The sequence below is a fragment of the Somniosus microcephalus genome, unplaced genomic scaffold (genome assembly GCF_052327205.1).
Source record: "Somniosus microcephalus isolate GS21.2 unplaced genomic scaffold, FLI_Smic_1.0 scaffold260, whole genome shotgun sequence".
Taxonomy (NCBI): domain Eukaryota; kingdom Metazoa; phylum Chordata; class Chondrichthyes; order Squaliformes; family Somniosidae; genus Somniosus; species Somniosus microcephalus.
This window is the reverse complement of record NW_028225447.1, coordinates 326,788-351,779: the sequence shown is the minus strand read 5'-3', so window position 1 is coordinate 351,779 and position 24,992 is coordinate 326,788. Positions and strand designations below refer to the sequence as shown.

At 45.7% G+C, this 24,992-nt stretch overlaps 1 protein-coding gene across 4 annotated transcripts in view; it reads right to left on the bottom strand.

Moving 5' to 3' along the window:
- Positions 1–24,992, bottom strand: part of LOC147081970 (discoidin domain-containing receptor 2-like) — a 254,192-nt gene that overhangs the window by 3,959 nt on the left and 225,241 nt on the right. For 3 of the 4 annotated variants that reach the window (XM_085980560.1, XM_085980563.1, XM_085980561.1), the window contains 7 exons: positions 19,283–19,354; positions 18,343–18,479; positions 15,836–16,043; positions 14,741–14,964; positions 13,163–13,290; positions 4,870–5,067; positions 3,873–4,107 (listed from right to left, as the gene is read on the bottom strand). In XM_085980560.1, coding sequence (XP_085836686.1) covers positions 3,873–4,107; positions 4,870–5,067; positions 13,163–13,290; positions 14,741–14,964; positions 15,836–16,043; positions 18,343–18,479; positions 19,283–19,354 — 1,202 coding nt within the window. The remainder of the gene's footprint in view (positions 1–3,872; positions 4,108–4,869; positions 5,068–13,162; positions 13,291–14,740; positions 14,965–15,835; positions 16,044–18,342; positions 18,480–19,282; positions 19,355–24,992) is intronic. The other variant, XM_085980564.1, reaches the window with a different exon arrangement.

Genomic DNA, 24,992 nt, shown 5'->3' with positions numbered 1-24,992 from the left:
CTACCCTTTTTATGATCTCAGGATGCGGGTGAAGCTGGCAAAGTCACATTAATTCCCCATCCCTGTTCGCCCTCAGAAGGTTGTGGGGGGGCCTTCTGTATGAATAGCAATTGTTTTACAACCAAGTGGCTTGCCAGGCCACTCAGAGGGCATTAAGAGTGCACCATGTCTTGTGATATTGGAGTCACATGTAGGCCAGATAAGGTAGGGGTCAGGTTACCTTCCTATTAGTTTCCGACAACCTTGCAGCTTTCATGGTCATTATGTTTTTCTCTGGATCCAGCTCACAAAGGATCAGCTTCATTGAACTCAACTGCTCAATTTCCCACAGTGGAATTTGAATTCATGACCTTTGGGTCACCAGTACCATAATTACTTCTAATTAACATGTTCCTACTGCATCAGAGTTGCTGGCGCGCATTTGGATATAAGACATATGTGACTTGTGCCTTTGGTATCCGAGTAGTTTTCCCAAGTTATTCTACATTTCTAGCAATCACCAGGGTCAAATTCATGTGACATCAATGCTCATTAGAATTACCTCCACATCTAAAAAAAAGTTTTTGCCAATTAACTAATAATTAATAAGTGGATTTAGTAAGTTGGCCCACTGATATTCCCTGCTTCCCTATAGGGAAAGCACCTGGTTTCTATTTGGTACCTTCCATCTAGTGGTACAACTGAAATCAGAAAAGGGTTAAGCCGAATGGCCTGTTTCTATGTTGTATATTCTATATAATTGTTTTCTGTTCTGTAGCCAGCTTGCTGTCATATTCTGCTACCTGTCCCCTGACTCTGCCTGTTCTGAACTTATGGTGTGGAGATGCCGGTGTTGGACTGGGGTGGATAAATGTAAGAAGTCACACAACACCAGGTTATAGTCCAACAGCTTTATTTGAAATCACAAGCTTTCGGAGCGCTGCTCCTTCGTCAGGTGAAGTGGAGAGATGCATAAAGACACAGCTTATATAGTCAGAGAATAATGCCAGATGATTACAGGTAATCTTTCTAACTGCCATTTATCACACCTCGGCAGAGAGATAATCACAACACTCAAAGGTGTGAATGGTGTTCAAACAGGTTAGTCAGGAAAACATTACATCAAAGGACAATGAGGTGGGGTCACAAGGGGTCAAATGTTGCAGATGCTGGGGTCTGTATGAAAAACAAAAAACAGACAAAAAAACATTTTTTTTGCTGGAAATCACTGCAGGTCCAGCCGCATCTGTGTAGAGAACAAGCCAACGACGACTCGAGTCTGGGTGACCCTACGTCAGGTGGGGTTACATGTAGCGTGACATGAACCCAAGATCCCGGTTGAGGCCGTCCTCATGAGTGCGGAACTTGGCTATCAGTTTCTGCTCGACGATTTTGCGTTGTCGTGTGTCTCGAAGGCCGCCTTGGAGAATGCTTACCCGAAGATCAGAGGCTGAATGTCCTTGACTGCTGAAGTGTTCCCCGACTGGGAGGGAACACTCCTGCCTGGCGATTGTTGCGCGGTGTCCGTTCATCCGTTGTCGCAGTGTCTGCATGGTCTCGCCGATGTACCATGCTCCGGGGCATCCTTTCCTGCAACGTATGAGGTAGACAACGTTGGCCGAGTCACATGAGTACGTACCATGTACCTGGTGGGTGGTGTCCTCACGTGTGATGATGGTATCTGTGTTGATGATCTGGCATGTCTTGCAGAGGTTGCTGTGGCAGGGTTGTGTGGTGTCATGGTTGCTGTTCTCCTGAAAGCTGGGTAATTTGCTGCGAACGATGGTCTGTTTGAGGTTAGGCGGCTGTTTGAAGGTGAGTAGTGGAGGCGTGGGGATGGCCTTAGCGAGGTGTTCATCATCATCGATGACATGTTGAAGGCTGCGAAGAATATGGCGTAGTTTCTCCGCTCCGGGGAAGTACTGGACGACGAAGGGTACTCTGTTGGTTGTGTCCCGTGTTTGTCTTCTGAGGAGGTCTATGCGATTTTTCGCTGTGGCCCGTCGGAACTGTCGATCGACGAGTCGAGCATCATAACCCATTCTTACGAGGGCGTCTTTCAGCGTCTGTAGGTGTCCATCGCGTTTCTCCTCATCTGAGCAGATCCTGTGTATTCGCAGGGCTTGTCCATAGGGGATGGCTTCTTTAACGTGGTTAGAGTGGAAGCTGGAGAAGTGGAGCATCGTGAGGTTGTCCGTGGGCTTGCGGTAGAGTGAAGTGCTGAGGTGTCCGTCTTTGATGGAGATTCGTGTGTCCAAGAATGAAACCGATTCTGAGGAGTAGTCCATGGTGAGTTTGATGGTGGGATGGAACTTGTTGATGTTATCGTGTAGTCTGCTGTGATTTCCAGCAAAAAAAATGTTTTTTTGTCTGTTTTTTGTTTTTCATACAGACCCTAGCATCTGCAACATTTGACCCCTTGTGACCCCACCTCATTGTTCTTTGATGTAATGTTTTCCTGACTAACCTGTTTGGACACCATTCACACCTTTGAGTGCTGTGATTATCTCTCTGCCGAGGTGTGATAAATGACAGTTTAGAAAGATTACCTGTAATCATCTGGCATTATTCTCTGACTATATAAGCTGTGTCTTTATGCATCTCTCCACTTCACCTGACGAAGGAGCAGCGCTCCGAAAGCTTGTGATTTCAAATAAAACTGTTGGACTATAACCTGGTGTTGTGTGACTTCTTACATTTGTTCTGAACTTAGACATGAGTCTACTATGCGGTACCTTATTGAAGGCCTTTTGAAAATCCAAATATATTACATCTACTGCATTACCCTTGCCTACTCTTTCTGTTACTGCTTCAAAGGATTCAATAAGGTTGGCCAAGCATGACCTCCCCTTTTGAAATACGTGCTGACTACTCTTTATTCTACTTTTGGTCTAGATGTTTTTCTATTACATCTTGGGTAAAAATTCCATTATCTTTCCTACCACCAATGTTAAGCTAATTAGTTTATAGTTCCTGAGACTTGTTCTATCACCCTCTTTAAATAGAGGGATAACATTAGCAGTCCACCAGTCCTCTGGCACTGTTCCCTTTTCTATTGAATTTTTATATATATGTAATAGTGTCTCTGTTATCTCATCCCTAACTTCTTTTAATATGCGTGGATGCATTCCACTGGCCATGGGGTTTTTTGGTCTCTAAGTTTGATTAGTTTCTCAATTATCTCCCCCTTTTCTATCTCCAGTGTCTTTTTATCCTTTTTGATCTCTTCTTCTAAAGCCATGCTCACCATGTTAGTTTCCCTGGTAAAGATACCAAGGCAAAGTAATGATTTAATATGTCTGCCATTTCGCTCTCATTACCTGTGAGTTTATCGTGTGAATTCCTGAATGGTCCTATCCCTATCCTGATCTTTCTTTTGTTATTTATGTATCTGTAGATACTTTACTATTTCTTTATATGTTCCTTGATAATTAAATTTTGTAGTTCCGCTTTGATTTCCTAATTTTTTTTTGACTTCTTTCCTAACCTCTTCGTATTCCTTTTTGTCATCCTCTCCTTTATTGTCCTCCTCTCCTTTATTGTCCATGTACTTAGTGTATGCCTTTTTCTTTAGTTTAAATTTTACCCTTAACTCTCGTTATGCTGATAGGTTGAGAGGAAGTAGGGTGGGAGGAGGCTCGTGTGGAGCATTAGCACCAGTTGGGCTGAATGGCCTGTTTCTATGCTGTAAATTCTATGTAATTCTATGTAATAAAAACAGAATCAGGAATTACCAATCCAAGGTACAGGACAGCGGCGCACTGCTGAATTGTACGTGCACCACACACACACACACACACACACACACACACACACAAAAAGGACTTTATTCTATTAAACATTAAAATAAAACAATGCAGCCAGTGAGTTAGAATCCAGCTCGAGGTCCTTACCAGTAGAATGCTCTCCCAGGACATCCAGCGAATAGGAAGCACAGCTCGGCCTTGGATTCGGTAGTAATCTCCGCTGTACAGGTTACGGCTCATGCCGAAGTCGGCTATCTTGATTGTGTAATTCTTACCCACCAGGCAGTTCCGAGTGGCAAGGTCACGGTGAACGAAGTTGAGGGAGGAGAGGTACTTCATGCCGGAAGCTATCTGCATGGCCATCAATATGAGGTTGGCATAGCTGGGATTAAAAAACAAAAGAGGCAAATGACAGGAGGTGTTTTTTCAGTGCTTTTGAAAGTTTCACATATCAAGAACAGATATGAAATGCGAATGCTTTCTAAATTAAATTTGTGGAACATAGAAACATAGAAAAATAAGACCAGGAGTCGGCCATTCGGCCCTTCGAGCCTGCTGCACCATTCAATATGATCATGGCTGATCCTCGATCTCAATACCATATTCCCGCTCTCTCCCCATACCCCTTGATGCCTTTTGTGTCTAGAATATTGGAAGCAAAGAATTGCAAAAATGTAAAAAGAGGACTGTAGTTTTTGATTGCAGACTGCAGCATAGCTTGAACAAAGGCCCAGGAAAAGGATTACTGCTACTTTGTACAGTCAGTTTGACAAAAATAAATTGATGCCAGCTGCTAAATATACTGGTAAACAAGTCATGTTAGGGTAAAGATTGTGAATAACCTCCGACTGAATTTGAGCCAACTCCAATCTGTTCATATTATTATTCTCTCACTTAGCTTAGAGGTACATTCTCAGTTTTGAGGATGCAGTTTGCCATTAATAGAAAACAATTACAGAATAAAAACCAAAGTATATGCATGAACTTATTAGCAAAGGCTTGTATCACTTGAACATTTGCATGAGCTCCGTTTTTACATTGACACCTACCTGTGCTGTTCAGACGTATCAGCAACACTATAATGCTACAAAGTCTCATGCTACGCATCAAAGTGACATTGAACAACAGCTTATAGAAGCCTCACCTTACAATGGGTGCATTGCTTGCCATTGGCTCTGCACTTTCTGGTTCATGCCGAGTTAAGAACTGATTAAGGTCCCCATTTTCCATGTATTCTGTGATCATACAGAGGGGGTCATCCCTGATACAGACTGCCAACAACCGGATAATGTTTGGATCTTTCAGCCGTGACATGATCTTGATTTCTTTCAGGAAGTCATTTCTGCAGAAGGTTAAATATATTGATTGAGTTTTATTAAAACATGGTGTATGCTGTATGTAATGTATTATCACATGGTTTGCTATGAGCATGCTCAGTTCACTCTGGCCTAACAAAGCACGCACATGGACTAGCGTGTCTCTGTCCTTCATTTGTTCGACCCAAGTATATTACATTTTGGTGACGAGGATACGATCCCAAAGCCATTTTTAGGGATCATGGAAGGACACAATGTTCAACCTTCACGTGGACAAGTTTAAGGTGATTTTGTGACACCTAAACTGAATTTTTAGATGTTTTACTGTTAATGCTCATGCAGAATTGTCTGTGCTTCGCCTTCACGTGTATGTATACACAGCAACAGCGGCATTGATTCACACAGGTACACAGGTAACGTGCTGAGTTACTGTTCAACAGGATCGGGACAATCATGGCTGCACCTATGGGATTCATCAGAAGCCTCGGCATGTATGACCGAGCTCGTGAACTATTCAGTTCTTACATTGAGCAGATAGAGATGTTTTTTAGGGCCAATAACATTATTGAGACTCTGGGGGTGATTTTCATTCAGAAGTCAGGAAGGAGGCGGGACTACAACTTTCGGGGTTGTAGTCTCGCCTCCATCGAGATGCGGCCAATCCATGTGATCTTAACTTGATTGACCTTGTTGAGCCCGCCCAGCGGGCTCAGCCGGCCAATTAAGGACCACCCGGCAACAGGTGACGTCACAGACTGAAATTTCATCTGTCAAGACGTTTTGACAGATGAAATATCAGTGTTTCACAGCTGTTTGAAGCTGTCAAACACTGACAGTCTTACTTCTAACCTGAGTCCTTCTACACAGACTCAGTTAGAAATCTCACCAGCACAGAAAGCTGCAGGCTGTCACTTTTGACAGATCGCAGCCATTCTGCTTTCTGTGCCGATTAGATGATGGACTCCCGAAACCTAGAGGTAAAGGTAAAGGCTGAAAAGGTAAGTACAAGTAATTTAAACTTCTTTACACACTTTAGACACACCAAACACACTTACCTTTGCACTCATGCACCCATCACTCACCTGAGCACCGACATCTCGACCCCTCCAAGTCCTTCAACCCAACGGCCTGACTCCTCTAACTTGGCGTGGTTTGGAGCCGTCGGGAATCCCACACTTCAAGCTTTAAAATAGGGATTAGGCTAAAAACTGCCTGTTAACTACCTGTTAACAGGCAGTTAATTGGCACTAATCCCTTCCCGCCTCGGGTAGGCGGGTCCCAGTGCGGGGCGGGTACCCGCCTCCTTTGAAACTTACATGGAGGCGGGTTGGGGCGGGATGGTGTCGGGACCCCTGAATTCGGGACTTTAACCCCCAGCACGCCTCCAATCCCGACTCCACGGGTCAATGAAAATTGACCCCCAAAGGTTCAGATGAGAATGTTCAAGCTCAAAATAAAGTAATTGGGAACAGAAGAAAGCAATTTTTCTAATGGAGACCGGGCCAGATGTCTACGGAACATTGACAATGTGAACACACCTGATGTTGAAGAACTAGTCATCTACAGTATCTATGCCACTAGAGGCAACGCTAGCAGTCGTGAGAAAGACTTCCGTACAAAACATTTGATCAACGAGCAATATATTGATATGTGTATCAACACGGTGGCGGACTGCTCTATCATGAGTAAGGACACATATGAGAGTAAGTTTAATCAAGTACCACTTACAAAGAGTACCATAGAGTTAAAAACCTACTCTGGAGAAATCCTAGAGACATGTGGACAAATACAGTTCAACCCAATGGCCAGTCAGTAAAGCTGCCTATTATTGTAGCGAGTTACAACAACAGGCCAACTCTCATGAGCAAAGACTGGTTGAGAAAGTTAAAACTAGACTGGAAAAACATCTTCAGTGTAGATGCTTCAAAGAAGTAACTTGATACAATGCTGAACAAGTACAAAAGCATACAATAGCAAAATGCTGCGGATGCTGGAAATCTGAAATAACAACAGAAAACGCTGGAAAAACTCAGCAGGCCAGGCAGCAACCGTGGAGAGAGAAACAGAGTTAACGTTTCAGGTCGAAGACCTTTCGTTAGAACGGTACAAAAGCATGTTCACAGACAGCTATGAGAGCATCACTGGGTATGACACGTATATCCACGAAGTCCAACGCAAAGCCTATCTATTGTAAGGCAAGGCTGGTCCCCTATGGTTGAAAAGTCAGGTGGAGGAAGAGCTAGCGAAGCTGAGAGACGGAGTGCTAGTAAAAACTGACAAAAGTGAATGGGCTACTCCGATCGTGGTAGTGCCCAAAGCAGACAAAACTGTACGCTTGTGTGGTGACTACAAAGTTATTATCAACCAAGCGGTTGACAATAAGCAGTACCCGTTACCTACATCACAAGATTTGTATGCAGCACTCTCTGGGTCACTTACTCTTTAAGCTTGACCTGTCACACGCTTACACTCAGCTGAATGTTGACAAAGAGAGTCAACAGTATCTCACTATCAACACACACAAGGGACTGTACTCATACACCAATCTGCCATATGGTGCAAAGTCCTCCCCAAAAATCTTCCAAGCTACAATGGCTAAGATTTTGCAAGGAATTCCAAATTGCTTATGCAATTAAGACGATGTGCTAATCACAACAAGCAGTGTGGAAGAAAATCTAGAAGTGTTGGATATAGTGCTTCAAAGGTTGAATCCCTACAATGTCAAATTGAAAAGGAGCAAATGTGCTTTTGTGCAGCCTGAGGTTGTTTACCTTGGTCTGAAAGTTGATGCAAATGGCTTGCAACCAGTGAAGGAAAAGGTTGATGCTGTCATCAATGCTCCAAAGCCACAGAACGTGTCTGAGTTAAGATCTTTCCTTGGAATGGTCCAGTACTATGCACATTTCTTACCTGAGTTAGCGACCATGTTAGCTCCATTGCACGAGCTCCTCAAGAAGGATATCCAGTGGAGGTGGACGAAAGCGCAACAGGAAGCTTACGACGCTTGTAAGAGAAGTCTCTCAAGCGATACTCTACTTGTGCGCTACGGCACAGCGTGAGCTTAAGTTAGCATGTGATGCTTCCAGCCACGTAATGGATTAGGAAAGCAAATGGTATGTTGGCCTTTATTACAAGAGGATTTGAGTATAAGAGTAAAGACGACTTACTGCAATTATATAGGGCTCTGGTGAGACCACACCTGGAGTATTGTATACAGTTTTGGTCTCCTTACCTAAGGAAGGATATACTTGCCATAGCGGGAGTGCAACAGGGGTTCACCAGACTGATTCCTGGGATGGGGGGATTATCCTATGAGGAGAGGCTGCGTAGACTAGGTCTATATTCTCTGGAGTTTAGAAGAGAGGTGATCTCATTGAAACATACAAAATTCTTACAGGACTTAACAGGGTAGATGCAGGGAGGATGTTCCCCCTGGCTGGGGAGTCTAGAACCAGGGGTCACAGTCTCAGAATAAGGGGTCGGCCATTTAGGACTGAGATGAGGAGAAATGTCTTCACTCAGAGAAAGGGTGGTGAATCTTTGGAATTCTCTACCCCAGAGGGCTGTGGAGGCTCAGTCGTTGAGTATATTCAAGACAGAGATTGATAGATTTTTGGATATTAAGGGAATCAAGGGATATGGGGATAATGCAGGAAAATGGAGTTGATGTAGAAGATCAGCCATGATCTTACTGAATGGCAGAGCAGGCTCGAGGGGCCAAATGGCCTACCCCTGTTTCTTATGTTCTTATGACGGCCAAGAGAAACCAATCGCGTTCGCATAGCAAAGAGCGAAAGAAACTACGCGCAAATTGAAAAGGAAGCACTCGCCATAGTGTTTGTAATCAAGAAATTCCAACAGTTGCTGATTGGCAGAAAGTTTACCCTGATAACCAATCACAAACCGCTCCTAGTAATATTGGGGCCCAAATCTGCCATCCCTGCAATGGCCACATCAAGAATGCAACGTTGGGCAGTGTTGTTGTCACAATATGACTACATGATTGAATATCGCACTTCAAAGCAAAACACAATCGTAGATGCCTTGTCCAGGTTTCCACATGAGGACTCGTGTGTTGGGAGTGAAGGTGCGATTTCACACAGTTGATAGAGACTATCCCGTGAATGCAACTGACATTGCAGATGAGACTCAAAAGAACAGAGACACGATGGGCTGTATTTTACGGGTGCGTACGAGGTGTGTACACGCCCACGGGGGATGCGCAGGTTCCGGGTATAGGCATGCGAAGCGCATGCGCTAAAACCCGGAACTTGCGATCTGTCAAGAATCCTCTTGACAGATCCTCCGCATCCCCGGGAGAAGGGCCTCTGCGGGTGGAGAGTTGCGCTATTTGCCCAACTTTCGCCCGCTGAATGCCTGTAAAATTCTTACACCTGGTAAAAGCAGGTATAAGGCCTGCTTTTACGAGCTTAAGAGTTATAAAAAATAGAAAAATAAAATTTTAGCACTCATTTATACATTAAAAACCCTGTCCAATAAGGTAAGTTGATTTTTAGCCCCGTTAAAACATTTAAAACATTTTTAAAAGCTTAAATTTTCATTTCAAATATTTAATTAAATGGCATTTTAATTATGTACATTTAAAATTTTTTATTTCATGTGCTTGTGTATTTTTTAAGTGATCCTCATTTATACTTATGGGGTTTCTGTACATATGGAACTCCCATAAGTATGAATGGGGATTTCCTTCTTTTATTGGTTGGGCCGGCCCATGTGATCCCAGGGGCGCTTGTGAAGCTCATGCGTCCCTGGGATATGCGGGCCTCTACCCGCAGGCACCCGGAGAGGCCCAGGAGCGCAAACCTCCATACCTCCCGGGCCACCAGGTACATTCTTAGATTTTTTACAGGTCGGAGGCATCCGCCCGCAGGAAGCCTCCGATCGCAAATTTTGGGCCGATGAGTTGCTAGTCCATATGCTTGCTTTATTAGACCAGAGTGAACTGAGCATGCTCATACCAAACCATGTGATAATGCATTACACTGTATAGCAATGAGGACTAAGATAGAAACCCACAGAAATATTTATGGGCCTCCGGTTAAGTCACCGTCTCTCAGGTTAGGAAGGTTTCAGATTCAATCCCTGGTCTGTGCTGAATTAGTTGACCGTGGCTAGGGCAGTGGTAGAGGTGGTCAATTTGGGCACAAGGTCTAAAGTTTTGGGGGGGAAGGAAGAAAATTGGCCAGGTTTCGACACAGCAATTCCTGCAATGCGCTTGCACAATGCCAGGTGATGGTAGGATCAACCTTGGCTGTGATGCCCTCCATTGTTGGGTAACATGCCGACAACTCACTGTCCAAGCTCTCAGTGGTATAATGGTCACTTGAGGAAGGTACTAAGTTCTGGAATTCCCTTCCTAAACCTTTCACCTCTCTACCCCTCTCTCCTCCTTGAAGACGCTCCTTAAAACCTAGCTCTTGGACCGACCTTTTGGTTACATGTCCTAATATCTCCTTATGTGGCTCAGCATCAAAATTTGTTTGATAATGCTAGTGTGAAGCGCCTTGGGATGTTTTACTATGTTAAAGGTGCTATATAAATGCACGTTGTTGCTGTACTGGAGAGTGCCTGCCCATGGGACCAGACATCAGTTAGGGACTCACTGAGGGTCATTGTCAGCTTTGATGTTGGGCAGTAACCTGGCGGAGAAGCAGATCACTTGCCCTTCCTAGAACCCGCCCGGTTATCATTCCATTGGGTTCTACAATGGGTCAGCGATCCGCTCCAGCAGATTACCAGTTGGTGAGGTTGAAAATTACTCACGAGATCTTCAGCGCAAAAATGGGAGAAAATTGAACCGGGAAAGAAAACACAAAATACTTAAATATTGAAACACAAAAATCATAGTTAACAATCCAGTGAAAAATAAATTAAAATCAGATTTCATATCAATAAAATCTGTGCTTCACTTAAATTCATTCTTAAAGGTATCAAGGCAATAGATAAAGACAAAGCAAACATACTTGTTAATTTGATTCCTCTAGAGGGAAGTACAGATTATTCCATTTTTACTTTTTAAAAATAGTTAAACTGGCTTACTACTTTGAAGTGCTCTTAGGGACTGGTAATATTTTCTCAAAGGCACACTTGTGTTTAAATCCCGCCACTGAATCCTCCTTCCTTATCTCTGTTACCTGCTCTGGCCTCCCATCTCCCAAACTCTCCATCCCTCTAACTCAGCCTCTGGTCCATGCTCCTCCTTTCTCCCCCATCCCTCTAACTCAGCCTCTGGTCCATGCTCCTCCTTTCTCCCCCATCCCTCTAACTCAGCCTCTGGTCCATGCTCCTCCTTTCTCCCCCATTCCTCTAACTCAGCCTCTGGTCCATGCTCCTCCTTTCTCCCCCATTCCTCTAACTCAGCCTCTGGTCCATGCTCCTCCTTTCTCCCCCATTCCTCTAACTCAGCCTCTGGTCCATGCTCCTCCTTTCTCCCCCATCCCTCTAACTCAGCCTCTGGTCCATGCTCCTCCTTTCTCCCCCATCCCTCTAACTCAGCCTCTGGTCCATGCTCCTTCTTTCTCCCCCATCCCTCTAACTCAGCCTCTGGTCCATGCTCCTTCTTTCTCCCCCATTCCTCTAACTCAGCCTCTGGTCCATGCTCCTCCTTTCTCCCCCATTCCTCTAACTCAGCCTCTGGTCCATGCTCCTCCTTTCTCCCCCATCCCTCTAACTCAGCCTCTGGTCCATGCTCCTCCTTTCTCCCCCATCCCTCTAACTCAGCCTCTGGTCCATGCTCCTTCTTTCTCCCCCATCCCTCTAACTCAGCCTCTGGTCCATGCTCCTTCTTTCTCCCCCATTCCTCTAACTCAGCCTCTGGTCCATGCTCCTCCTTTCTCCCCCATCCCTCTAACTCAGCCTCTGGTCCATGCTCCTCCTTTCTCCCCCATTCCTCTAACTCAGCCTCTGGTCCATGCTCCTTCTTTCTCCCCCATTCCTCTAACTCAGCCTCTGGTCCATGCTCCTCCTTTCTCCCCCATCCCTCTAACTCAGCCTCTGGTCCATGCTCCTCCTTTCTCCCCCATTCCTCTAACTCAGCCTCTGGTCCATGCTCCTCCTTTCTCCCCCATTCCTCTAACTCAGCCTCTGGTCCATGCTCCTCCTTTCTCCCCCATTCCTCTAACTCAGCCTCTGGTCCATGCTCCTTCTTTCTCCCCCATTCCTCTAACTCAGCCTCTGGTCCATGCTCCTCCTTTCTCCCCCATCACTGGCAGCCTTGCTTTCAGCCACCTAGCTGCCATGGTCTGGAATTCCCTACTTAACCCCCTCCGCCGCGCCATCTCCCTCGCCTTCTTTACGACTCTTCTTAAAACCCATCACTTTCACCAAACTTTTGGTCTCCTCTCCTAATTTGTTTCCTTTTTTGGCTTGGCATCCATTTTCCGTCATGTCTTTGCGAAGTGTCGTGGGAGGTTTTTCTATATTAATGGCACTAAATAAATGGTGGCAATGTTAAATGAGAAGGTATAGTTCTTTTTTTTTACCAATTTTCAGGTACAACTGAGTAACTTGCTAGGCCACTTCAGAGGGCAGTTAAAAGGTGGGACTGGAGTCAGATATAGGCCAGACCAGGTAAGGACAGCAGGTTTCCTTCCCTAAAGGGCATTAGTGGTACTGCTGGACTTTTACAACAATCCAAACTGGTGTGGTGGGATTTGAACTCACATTCATCTGGATCATTAGTTCAGGCCTCTGGATTACTAGTCCAGTAATATAACCACTATGCCACTGTACAGGGTGACGCCAAGTACCAACAGCTGGCGAGTTTGAATCTGGATAAATGCACCTCTAGGTAATGATGGATAATTAGATTCTGTATTTACGGGTTCAAAAATATTTATGTTGTTGTCCATGATTTCCCATTGGCATTCTGTTGCAAGGCACTGGGCAATGTGGAGGCTAGGCAAAACAATCTGTTTATTGCGGTTTTTCCCGAAAGAATCTCATTCTTAGTTAACCAGAAAACTATCCTTCATCTATAAGCCAAGCAAAAATATTTGTCAACTGAAGCAAAAGGACAATCTGCTTATAGCTTTGGTGGTGAAGTCCTGTCAGGGTACTCAGAAATTATTTTTCAGTGAAAGGGCCACAAGGAGCACTTACCTGGCGTTCTTGTTGGCATCTGATCGTAGCATTTTTACTGCAACCAGCGCTGGCTGGTTGGCACAAATGTCAAATGGAAACTCCTTGTCCATGAATTCTTGCATCCCTTCTGCTTCACAAAGATGGACCTGAGGAGATCAGAATTTGAAGCTTATAAAGTTACACCATGACAAGGCATAGATTTTGGCATTGAAGGTTTGGTTAATGCTGTGGCGTTCAAACCACTGCCAACCAATAAAGTAAATAGGTTTAAAAACAAAGGTGTCACACGTTGGAAATTTATGCTACACTGTGTCCTTGTTGATTGCATAATTTTAACTCAATTAACTAGATGTCCTCCTGATGGGAGAAAACAAAGTGCAGCAATTACACTGCAAGGTCCCTCTTGTATTTACTCTTTCTCCTATCCTTTTATTTTAGGTTTTGCTCAATTAGAGAAGGAACCTTTTCTTCATGTGTTGCAATGATCTAGCTCCTTGGAGATGTGGGCGGTCAATTAATATAGGTGCAAAGTTAAGGAAATGATGGTGATAATTGCAAGAAAGGAGAGCTCTGGTTCATGGAGGGATGAAAACAGGGATCGGAAGATTGAGGAACATATTTTTATGCTTCCTTTAAGGAGAAACTACATTCTCCTGCTTGCTTCCAGGTAAGCAAAATAAAATGAGGCCCCAAATTTATGCTAATTGACTTTTGTACAATTAAGTGAGTGGGCAAAACTGTGGCAAATGGAATTCAAAGTGGGCAGGTGTGAGGTCATCCACTCTGGGCCCAAGTAAAGATAAATTGGAATATTATTTAAATGGTGAGAAACTAGGGACTGTAGAGGAGCAAAGAGATTTGGGAGCCCAGGTACTCAAATCATTAAAGATACAAAAAGTAATCGAAAAGGCTAATGGAATGTTGGCCTTTATCTCAAGGGTGGGTGGATTACAAGGGTTGGAACTTGTGCTACAGTTGTATAGAGCCTTGGTCAGATCCCATCTGGAGTACCGTGTTCAGTTTTGGGCACCGCACCTCAGGAAAGATATATTGGCCTTGGGGGGGCTTAGAGGGTTAAATTATAAGGGCAGGTTACATAAAGTTGGCTTGTATTCCCTTGAGTATAGAAGATTGAGAGGTGATATAATCGAGGCATTGAGAACATTCAAAGGATTTGAAAGGGTAGATTAAGAGCTGATCTAATTGCAGCATTTAAGATGTTAAAGGGATTGATTGGGTAGATGGAGAGAAACTATCTCCTCTGGTGGGGGAATGAAGAAGAAGGAGACATAATCTTAAAATTAGAGCTAGGCCTTTCAAGAGCAAAATCTGGAAGCACTTTTTCACACAATGGATAGTGGAAATCTGGAACTCTTCCCCAAAAGGCAACAGATGCTGGGTCAAGACTGTGACAGGTAGATTTTTGTTAGGCAAGACTAGCAAGACATATGGAGTAAAGATGGGAAAATGGAGTTGAGGTACAGATCGGCCACAATCTAATTGATTGGCAGAGCAGGCTCGAGGGGCTAAATGGCCTACTCCAGTTCCTCATGCTCCTACATCAATGGTTAATTATACTGAAAGCATTGCACTAACCTCCCCAAATTGTCCCTCTCCGAGCTTCTCCTTAAGCGTCAGCAGTTTGCGCGGGAACTCCTCCACAGCCACGTCTTTACCGGACAGCAAGTCCATGGTCACAGCAGGGACAGAATAGGTGTTACTTCCAGTGACACCCTGCAGGTTCACGATATCAGCCTCTGCGTAGTGCGGCACGTTATCCTGCGGGGCTCCGAGTGGCTTCGCGTAGTCACTGCTACATCCTGAGTGAAAAAGAGCAACATTTTACTCAGCTTCCTCTGCGATGCAAATTTCATGTTAACGTTTAAAAAGAGAAAAAAAAAACTTGCTACTGTTAATTGTTTCTTTGAAGGGACAATATCACTGCGTAAAAGTGCATGGAAGTCATTTTCTGTTTGCTTGGAAACACATATTTTAATTACATAAATCCTACTGAAATAAATCATCATGTCACTGGGTGTGTAGCATCATCGTGCTAAAAATGAAACAATAAAAGGCTTGCAAACCCTTTTTTTATGAAGCTAGTGCCCCTTCTAACTAAATTGATGTGTGCCACTAAAATCTGCAAATTAAATAAAGTTGGTCTATTGAAAAAATCCTTCACTGTTCACCGTCACTGGTAAAAAGATGAAGAGTCTCCATCTGAAATATTAATCTGTCCTCGCTCTTTTCAGAGCTGCTGTGTCGTCCCAACATTTTCTCTTATTTCAGATCACGAGCATTTTCCTAATTTCACGGGTGAAGATGCTTACGTCTGACCATATCACAAGTATCTGGGAGAAATATTTACAGAAATAAAATATGAGGAGGTGGGGTTGTGCACGGTCAGTGAGGCGCTAGGATGTGGGCTCTCTTTTAGTGAGTTCCCGATCTCAGGCGTGCTACCAGGGGGACGTTCCAAGTGGAGTCCGGGAACTTCCTCATGGAGTGGGAGGAAAATCCAGTACAGTTCTCACACATAGAATCAAACACCAAAAACATCGTCTCAAGCAAATCCCTCAAAGGCCAGCCGAAACCAGTGCCCCCTTGGGTCAAAATATTTCTACATTTAAAACAATTTGCCGCAATTGTATAAATAAATTCAGCAGCTTATGTCGCTTTCAATATCCTCACCTGGTTCATCCCAACTCAGGGAAAATTCTGGAAGCTTGCGGAGCAGCTTTGACGGCTCCTGGTAATCGGGGCCGAGTGGGAATATCCGGTCGTATGTGGAATTGGACTCCTGTTCACTGGGTGGGGAGGACTTGTCATTTATCATGATGGTTTCACTCTGCAGTGAGAGGCTCACTGTGAGCTCATCATCCAGCATTCGGCGTGAAGCCTAAAAGAGAAGCCGTCAGTCAATGAAATCAGTGCAAAATCATCAGACTCCAAATCCTATCTTAACGAGTGATTGGTGTGGAAGCTATTACTAATACATGTATTTTCTCGAGTATAGAAGATTAAGAGATGATCTAATCAAGGTGTTTAAGATGATTAAAGGATTTAATAGAAAAACGATTTCCTCTGGTGGGGGAGTCCAGAACAAAGGGGCATAGCCTTAAAATGAGAGCTGGACCGTTCAGGGGTGATGTCAGGAAGCACTTCTTCCCACAAAGGGTAGTGGAAATCCGGAACTCTCTCTCCCCAAAAAAGCTGTTGAGGATAGGCCAGTTGAAAATTTCAAACCTGAGGTTGATAGATTTTTGTTAGGCGCCTCTCGTTAACGCCCCAGGGGGCACTAATGGGGCGCAAATCCTCTAGTGCCCGGACGCACCGCCACTGACGCCGCCCGCGAAATTCAGTGGAAGGTTAGCGGTGGCGGTAGGTGGTAGCGCTCCGCGATGCTGCGCCACCGGCAATGACATCATCGCCGTGCGCAGCGCCCCGCCCGCAAACTTCCCTTGCGCCCCCTGGCCTATCGCCGGACGATATGTCCGACAGGATCAGGGGTCATTTTTGCAGTGGCGGCGGCGCTACTTAAAGGGCAGGTGTCAGGTGGCCATTTTTATTTTGGCCGACTGCCAGCACCTGCCCCCTTTCTCTTTCCCAGTGGTCTAGCAGGGCCCCGGTGCATGCAGCACTAGGCCCCTCCCCTTTAATCAGGGGAGGGAGGCCTGCAATGATGCGGCGCTATGTGCCAACGCACGTGGCGCTGTTGTACGTAGCACCGCGAACTTCAGTAGTAGCATCCCAAGAAGGAGGTGGTGCACTTCCAGTAGTGCTCCACCTCCTGCTTGGGACGTTGCTACGGAATTTCTGGTGGAGGGGCTAAATTTAGCGCCCCGGCGACGTTAGTGTGCCACCCAATTTTCCCCCCATGGAACCAAGGTGAGCAAATGGAGTTAAGATACAGGTCAGCCATGATCTAACTGAATGGTGGAAGAAGCTCGAGGGGCTGAATAGTCTACTCCTATTCTTACGTTCCTCTGTGTGAGCATATACTTGTCTGTATAAATCAACTGGTTATTGATTTATACACTGTGGGAGTACCTTCCCCACACAGGCTGTAGCAGTTCATGAAGGCCCACCACCACCTTCTCAAGGGCAACTGGGGATGGGCAATAAATGCTGGCCTTGCCAGCGATGCCCACATCCCCAGAATTCATTTTAAACAACTGGTTATTTTGCATATGTTATCTCACAGAAAAATATTACAGCTAAATTAGGCAATGTGAAATTATAATCATAATCTACAGGAAAGTCTAAACTATGGAATCCAGTGTTTATCATCTCCCATATGCAGTAGGGTCAACATTTGCTACACAGCTGCCCTGAACGCTCTTTGGCTAAATGTATTGTCTGATGTGGTACCGAGCCAAATGTTGCAGGTTTGATCCTCATGTCTGTGCTGAGTTACTGCACTATCAGCTGAGACAACAATTGGGATTCTTCAATTGTCTTAAGTAACCCTGGACTAGAGGGCAGAAAAAAAAATCAACCAGGGTTCCCATTCGCAGAAAAAAAAAATCATCCAGTGTTCCCATTCCTGATCCTATCCAGTCATCGGAAGTGGAAATTCAGTGAGGATTGGTTCAGCCATGGTGCCTCCAATGGTCAAATGGCTTGCTGAAACTCGGTGTCCAGGCTCCCGTCTGAAATATGGCCATTTTGCTGAGCACTGCAGGGCTCCTGCCAGCCTTGGAACCAGACCCGCAAGAAGCCGTGCAAGCACTGATTATCTTTACAATAATAGGACTTGCTTGTTCCTTAGATTTCTGCCAAGTAGCATCGCAGCTAAATACATGAATCAATTGTCATCACAAATTCTAGGGTGTAGCTTTTTATCCGACACTGGGTGGTGGCAGTGAAACCAGAAGATGCTGGAAATGCACAATGCATCAGTGAGCAAGAAAGGCAGGTTAACGTTGTGGGTGGGAGTCTTCATCAGAATTGTAGGTTCTGGTGAAGAGCTCCACCAGAAATGTCTTCCTCTCTCAGATGTTTACTGAGCTATTGTTCATTTCCAGAATTCTCCGTTTTTTCCCCGTGTCTGTGCTTCTGCTTTTTATCTCATTGATGAAGTGTGGTGTCTGGTTCCTGTGCTTCCGGTCACAACATCTCACGCGGAAGAGTTATAAAAGTGCTGTTAGTGGCTCCTAAAACAGAGCTGGGACGAGCTTCAGTAAAGTTATTAAGACCTTTTCCAGCATCTTCTGCCAAAACTGCCGCCAAAGGATGATGACGATGATGGCGACCAGGATAAAAATAATAGCCACCAAGCAGCCAATGAGGATTCGAGTGTTGCTGTCGTCCACTTTGTGCATTGGGTTGATGTCTGAGTACACAATGGGGAAAATGGGAATTGTTATAATGGATTGCACAAATGGAGCGAGAATAACGTACAGGTTCAAACAAAAGCTCATCATGACTAAATAACATGTGTGTCCCTCTGACATGAATAGACACGAATTTCATATTGCCTCTCAGATAAATTGTAAATATAGAGTGAGAGAAACATTCTTACAACAGTGCAGTGAGATGGGGAGGGGTACTCTTATACCCAAGGCATTTTGTCAGGACAATAAGCTATACAATAGCACCTAACCTATGCAACGCAGGAGCTAATCGTCTTAGATTCTAACATATAATACAATTGGGACATTTCTCAAATCGTTGCTATTACATAGGATTATATAGGCTATACGGCACAGAAACAGGCCATTCGGCCCAACCAATCCATGCTCCACACGAGCCTCCACCCGTCTTTCCTCATCTAAATCTATCAGCATAACCCTCTATTCCCTTCTCCCTCATATGCTTGTCCAACCCCCCCTTAAATGCATCTATACTATTCGCTTCAACCACTCCCTGTGGTAGCGAGTTCCACATTATCACCCTCTTTGTGTGAAGAAGTTTCCCATGAGATGATTTGATGAAAGCAGAAAAAAGACAAAGAAACAATGAAGGACTATCAAACAGCAATTGATTCAAGGTGGTACCAAATACATGTTCTGCACTGCATGTGTATTTAAGCAAAAAGGCCAACTAATAATTCTTTTGGAAAACCAACTGAGGAATGCCAACAAAGGTCTTGTTCAAACATCTACTGAGGTTTTGGGTGAATCGGTAACTTCTTACCTATGTCACTGTGGGTTGTGCTGTCTACATTCACAGTTGGGTAAACCCCTGACGTGTTGTACATTGCGGTGTCTACAAAGAAAAACAATTGTGCCATTGTGAAAACATATTTAGGAACCAAGTAACACATCACAAGAGGCTTAGAAAATATCTGCCACTATCAAACAGTTTTATTTAAAAGGGCTGAAAAAACAATTTGGTGGTCAGGTTTCCGCTCGTACTAGAGAGAAGCCTTATGCATACATTTCAGTTGGTGTTGAATGACTTGATGGCCAATGTCTCAGTTAGTAGAATCATAGAATGGTTGCAGCACAGAAGGAGGCCATTCAGCCCATTGTGCCCATGCCAGCTCTCTGCAAGAGCACTTCAGTTAGTCGCATTCCCCCACTCTAGTGGTAGAGCAATCTCATTGTCGGGTTTGAAGAGCTGCCAAATAGTAACCTCCTGTATGGATTGGAGCTGGTACAAGAGTAGCTTTGAAAGAGCCGGAGCAGACTTGATGGGCCGAATGGCCTCCTTCTGTGCTGTACTATTCTATGATTCTTTGATTTGCCAGGAAATTTAACAACCAGTTCTCAGAAGGCAGCAAGGTTATTGAGACAATCAAATGTCAGCTGGCAGCAAAGAGTCATCTCACACAGTGTATAAATCAATAACCAGTTGATTTATACAGACAAGTATATGCTCCTACGGGGATAGGGTGGGATATGTGTTGGTGTAGGGGTTACGGGGATCGGGTGGGATATGTGTCAGTGCAGGCTCGATGGGCCGAAATGGCCTCTATCTGCACTGTGGGGTTTCTGTGATTTCTGTGATTTCTGTGAAGTTCAGAAACATAGAAGATAAGAGCAGGAGTAGGCCATTCGGCCCCTCGAGCCTGCTCCGCCATTCAATGCGATCATGGCTGATCATCCAAGTTCAGTACCCGGTCCTTGCTTTCTCCCCATACCCCTTGATCCCTTTAGCCTTAAGAAATATATCCAATTCCTTCTTGAATATATTTAATGTATTGGCCTGTACTGCCTTCTGTGGTAGAGAATTCCACAGGTTCACCACTCTCTGGGTGAAGAAATTCCTCCTCATTTCTGTCCTAAAAGGCTTACCCCTTATCCTTAGACTGTGACCCCTGGTTCTGGACTCCCCGACCATCGGGAACATCCTCCCTGCATCTAGTCTGTCCAGTCCTGCCAGAATTTTATAAGTTTCAATGAGATCCCCTCTCGTTCTTCTAAACTCCAGCGAGTACAAGCCCAATCGTCCCAATCACTCCTCATACGTCATTCCTGCCATCCCAGGTATCAGCCTGGTGAATCTTCGCTGAACTCCTTCCATGGCAAGAATATCCTTCCTCAGATAAGGCGACCAAAACTGCACACAATACTCAAGATGTGGTCTCACCAAGGCCCTGCACAACTGCAGCAAGACATCCTTGTTCCTGTACTCAAACCCTCTCGCTACGAAGGCCAACATACCATTTGCCTTCTTAACCGCCTGCTGCACCTGCATGCTTACCTTCAGCGACTGGTGCACAAGAACACCCAGGTCTCTTTGCACTTCCCCTTCTCCCAATCTATTGCCATTCAGATAATAATCTGCCTTCCTGTCTTTGCCACCAAAGTGGATAACCTCACATTTATCCACGTTATATTGCATCTCCCATGCTTCTGCCCAATCACCCAACCTGTCCAAATCATCCTGTAGTTTCTCGGCATCCTCCTCACAGCACACACGCCCACCCAGCTTTGTGTCGTCTGCAAATTTGGAGATATTACATCTAGTTCCCTTGTCTAGATCATTAATATATATTGTGAATAGCTGGGGTCCAAGGACCGATCCCTGCGGTACCCCACTAGTCACTGCCTGCCACTTGGAAAAAGACCCGTTTATTCCAACTCTTTGCTTTCTATCTGCCAACCAGTTCTCTATCCAAGTCAATACCTTGCCTCCAATCCCATGTGCCTTAACTTTACATGCTAATCTCTTATGTGGGACCTTATCGAAAGCCTTCTGAAAGTCCAAATACACCACATCCACTGGTTCTCCCTTATCTATTTTGCTAGTTACATCCTCAAAAAATTCCAGTGGATTAGTCAAGCACGATTTACCTTTTATAAATCCATGTTGACTTTGTCCGATCCTGTCACTGTTTTCCAAGTGCTCTGCTATTACATCTTTTATACTGGACTCTAGCATTTTCCCCACTACCGATGTCAGGCTTACCAGTCTGTAATTCCCTGATTTCTCTCTACCACCTTTTTTGAATAGTGGGGTAACATTAGCTACCCTCCAATCCATGGGAACTGTTCCAGAGTCTATCGAATTTTGGAAGATGACTAGCAATGCATCTACTATTTCTAGGGCCACTTCCTTAAGTACCCTAGGATGTAGATTATCAGGCCCTGGGGATTTATCGGCCTTCAATTCCATCAATTTCCCTACAGATACCGATTTCTTTCAGTTCCTCCCTTTCATCAAACCCCTTTCATGCACCCCCTTTAGAATTGTACCCTTTAGTTTATATTGCCTCTCCTCGTTCTTCCTACCAAAATGTATCACTTCGCATTTTTCTGCATTAAACTTCATCTGCCACGTGCCCGCCCATTCCATCAGCCTGTCTATGTCCTCTTGAAGTCTATCACTATCCTCCTCACTGTTCACTATACTTCCAAGTTTTGTGTCATCTGCAAATTTTGAAAGTGTGCCCTGTACACCCAAGTCCAAGTCATTAATTTATATCAAGAACTGCAGTGGTCCTAGTACCGACTCCTGGGGAACAGCACTGTATACCTTCCTCCAGTCCGAAAAACAATTGTTCACCACAACTCTCTGTTTCCTGTCACTTAGCCAATTTCTTATTCATGCTGCCACTGTCCCTTTTCTTCTCTTCTTAGGCAGTCCCTCGGAGGATGAATTGCTTCCACATTAAAAATGAGTTCTCAGGTGACTGATGAGTCCAATGCGGGACCTACAGTCTCTGTCACAGGTGGGGCAGATGGTAGTTGAAGGGCCGGGTGGGTGGGGTGTTTGGGTTGACGTGCGCTCCTTGCGCTTGGCTTTCGCTTGCTCCCGGCGAACAGACTTGAGGTGTTCGGCACCTTCCCGGATGCTTCTCCTCCACTTTGTGCAGTCTTGGGCCAGGGCTTCCCAGGTGTCGGTGGGGATGTTGCACTTTTTCCAAGGGGGCTTTCAGGGTGTCCTTGAAGCATTTCCTCTGCCCACCTGGGGCTCTCTTGCTGTGTCGGAGCTCCCAGTAGAGCGCTTGTTTTGGGAGTCTTGTATCGGGCATGCGGACGATGTGACCCGTCCATCAGAGCTGATCGAGCGTGGTCAAAGCTTCGATGCTGGGGAGGTTGGCCTGAGCGAGAACACTGGCGTTGGTGCGCCTATCCTGCCAATGGATTTGCAGGAAATTGCGGAGGCAGCGCTGGTAGTACCTCTCCAGTGCTTTGAGGTGCCTGCTGTACATGGTCCATGTCTCTGAGGCATACAGCAGAGTGGGTATCACTACTGCTCTGTAGACCATGAGCTTGGTGCCGGGTTTGAGGTCCTGGTCTTCAAACACTCTCTTCCTTAGGCGACCGAAGGCTGCACTGGTACACTGAAGGCGGTGTTGGACTTTGTCATCGACGCCTGCCCTTGTTGACAGTCGGCTCCTGAGGTATGGAATGTGGTCCACGTTGTCCAAGGCCTTGTCGTGGATTTTGATAATCGGGGGGCAGTACTGTGTGGTGGGGGTAGGTTGGTAGAGGACCTTTGTCTTACTGGTGTTTAATGTAAGGCCCATGCTCTCGTACGCTTCGGTGAAGGTGTTGACGATGGTTTGGAGTTCGGCCTCCAAGTGTGCGCAGACGTAAGCATCGTCTGCATACTGTAATTCGATGACAGAGGATGGGACAACCTTGGATCTGGACTGGAGGTGACGGAGGTTGAACAGTTTCCCGTTTGTACTGTAAATCAACTCCACTCCAGCGGGGAGCTTACTGAGGGTGAGGTGGAGCATTGCAGCAAGGAAGATCGAGAAGAGCGTTGGTGCAATGACACAGCCTTGCTTGACCCCGGTCCATACATGTATTGGGTCTGTGGTGGATCCGTTGGTCAGGATCACTGCTTGCATGTTGTCGTGAAGTAGGTGGAGGATGGTGACAAACTTTTGAGGGCAGCCGAAATTGAGGAGGACACTCCATAAACCCTCATGGTTGACAGTGTCGAAGGCCTTTGTGAGGTCAAAGAAAGCCATATACAATGGTTGGTGCTGTTCCCTGCATTTCTCTTGTAATTGACGCACGGTGAAGATCATGTCCTTTGTGCCCCTTAGTGGGCGGAATCTGCATTGGGACTCTGGGAGGAGCTCTTCAGCCACTGGGAGACGGCGATTGAGGAGGATTCTTGCGATGACTTTCCCTGTGGCAGACAGCAGAGAAACTCCTCAGTAATTACCGCAATCGGACTTGTCACCTTTCTTGAAGGTGGTCACAATTATGGCATCTCTGAGATCTCCTGGCATGCTCTCCTCCTTCCAGATAAGAGAAATGAGTTCATGAATTTATGCCAGTAGTGCTTCTCTGCCATGCTTTAGTGCCTCGGCAGGGATTCCATCTGCTCCTGAGGCCTTGTTGTTCTTCAGTTGTCAGATGGCCTTTTCAACCTCTTGCTGGGCTGGGGTTGTGCTGAGGTGGTGGCGGGTAGCATGCTGCAGGATGGAGTTGAGGACACTCGCGTCGAAGTCAGAGTCTCGGTTAAGGAGATCTTCGAAGTGCTCCTTCCAGCGGGCACTAATTGCCTCCCTGTCCTTGATGAGTACCTCTCCGTTCTTGGCCCGTAGTGGGGTAGGACCTTGGGTGCTTGGGCCGTAGGTAGTCTTGACTGCGCTATAGAATCCACACACGTTGTGGTTGTCGGCTAGCTGCTGGATCTCCTGCGCTTTCTTCACCCACCATCTGTTCTTTAGGTCGCTAGTTTTTTGTTGGACCTCGGCCTTCAGGCGTCTATAGAGCTGCTTTCTTGTTCTCGAGTTGTGTTGCTGTTTCCAGATCAGGAATGCCTTGCGCTTGCGGCTTATTAGCTCCTGGATCTCCTGGTTGTTCTCGTCGAACCAGTCTTGGTGTTTCCTGGTCGAGTGACCGAGCGTCTCTTCACAGGTGCTGATTATGGAGGCCTTGGGTGCAGACCAGGTGCTGTGGACACTCTGTGTCTCTGCATCACCGGGAGTCGTCGGGTTAGTTGTGAGGCACAAGCTGAATAGGGCTTTCTTAGCGGGGGGTCTTTGAGTGCTCCAGCGTTGATTTTCCTGCGGCATTGTTTCTGTTGCTGCCGCTGTTTTGGGGCTACATTGATGGAGGTGGCAGAAAGGATTAGGCGGTGGTCTGTCCAGCAGTCATCAGCTCCTGTCATGGCACGGGTGATGCAGACGCCCTTGTGGTCCCTCGCTCGGACGATGACATAGTCTAGCAGATGTCAGTGCTTGGAGTGAGGGTGCTGCCATGAAGCCTTGTACTTGTCTCTCTGACAGAACAAGGTGTTGGTTATGACAAGGCCATGTTCTAAGCATTTCGTCAGGAGGAGGATACCATTGGAGTTGGCTTTCCCTACCCCCTCTCCGCCGATCACACCTCCCCAGAGGTCTGTGTCCTTTCCAACTCTGGTGTTAAAGTCACCAAGGAGGATCAGCTTGTCGCCTGTTGGGACTCGGGACAGGGATTGTTCGAGGCTG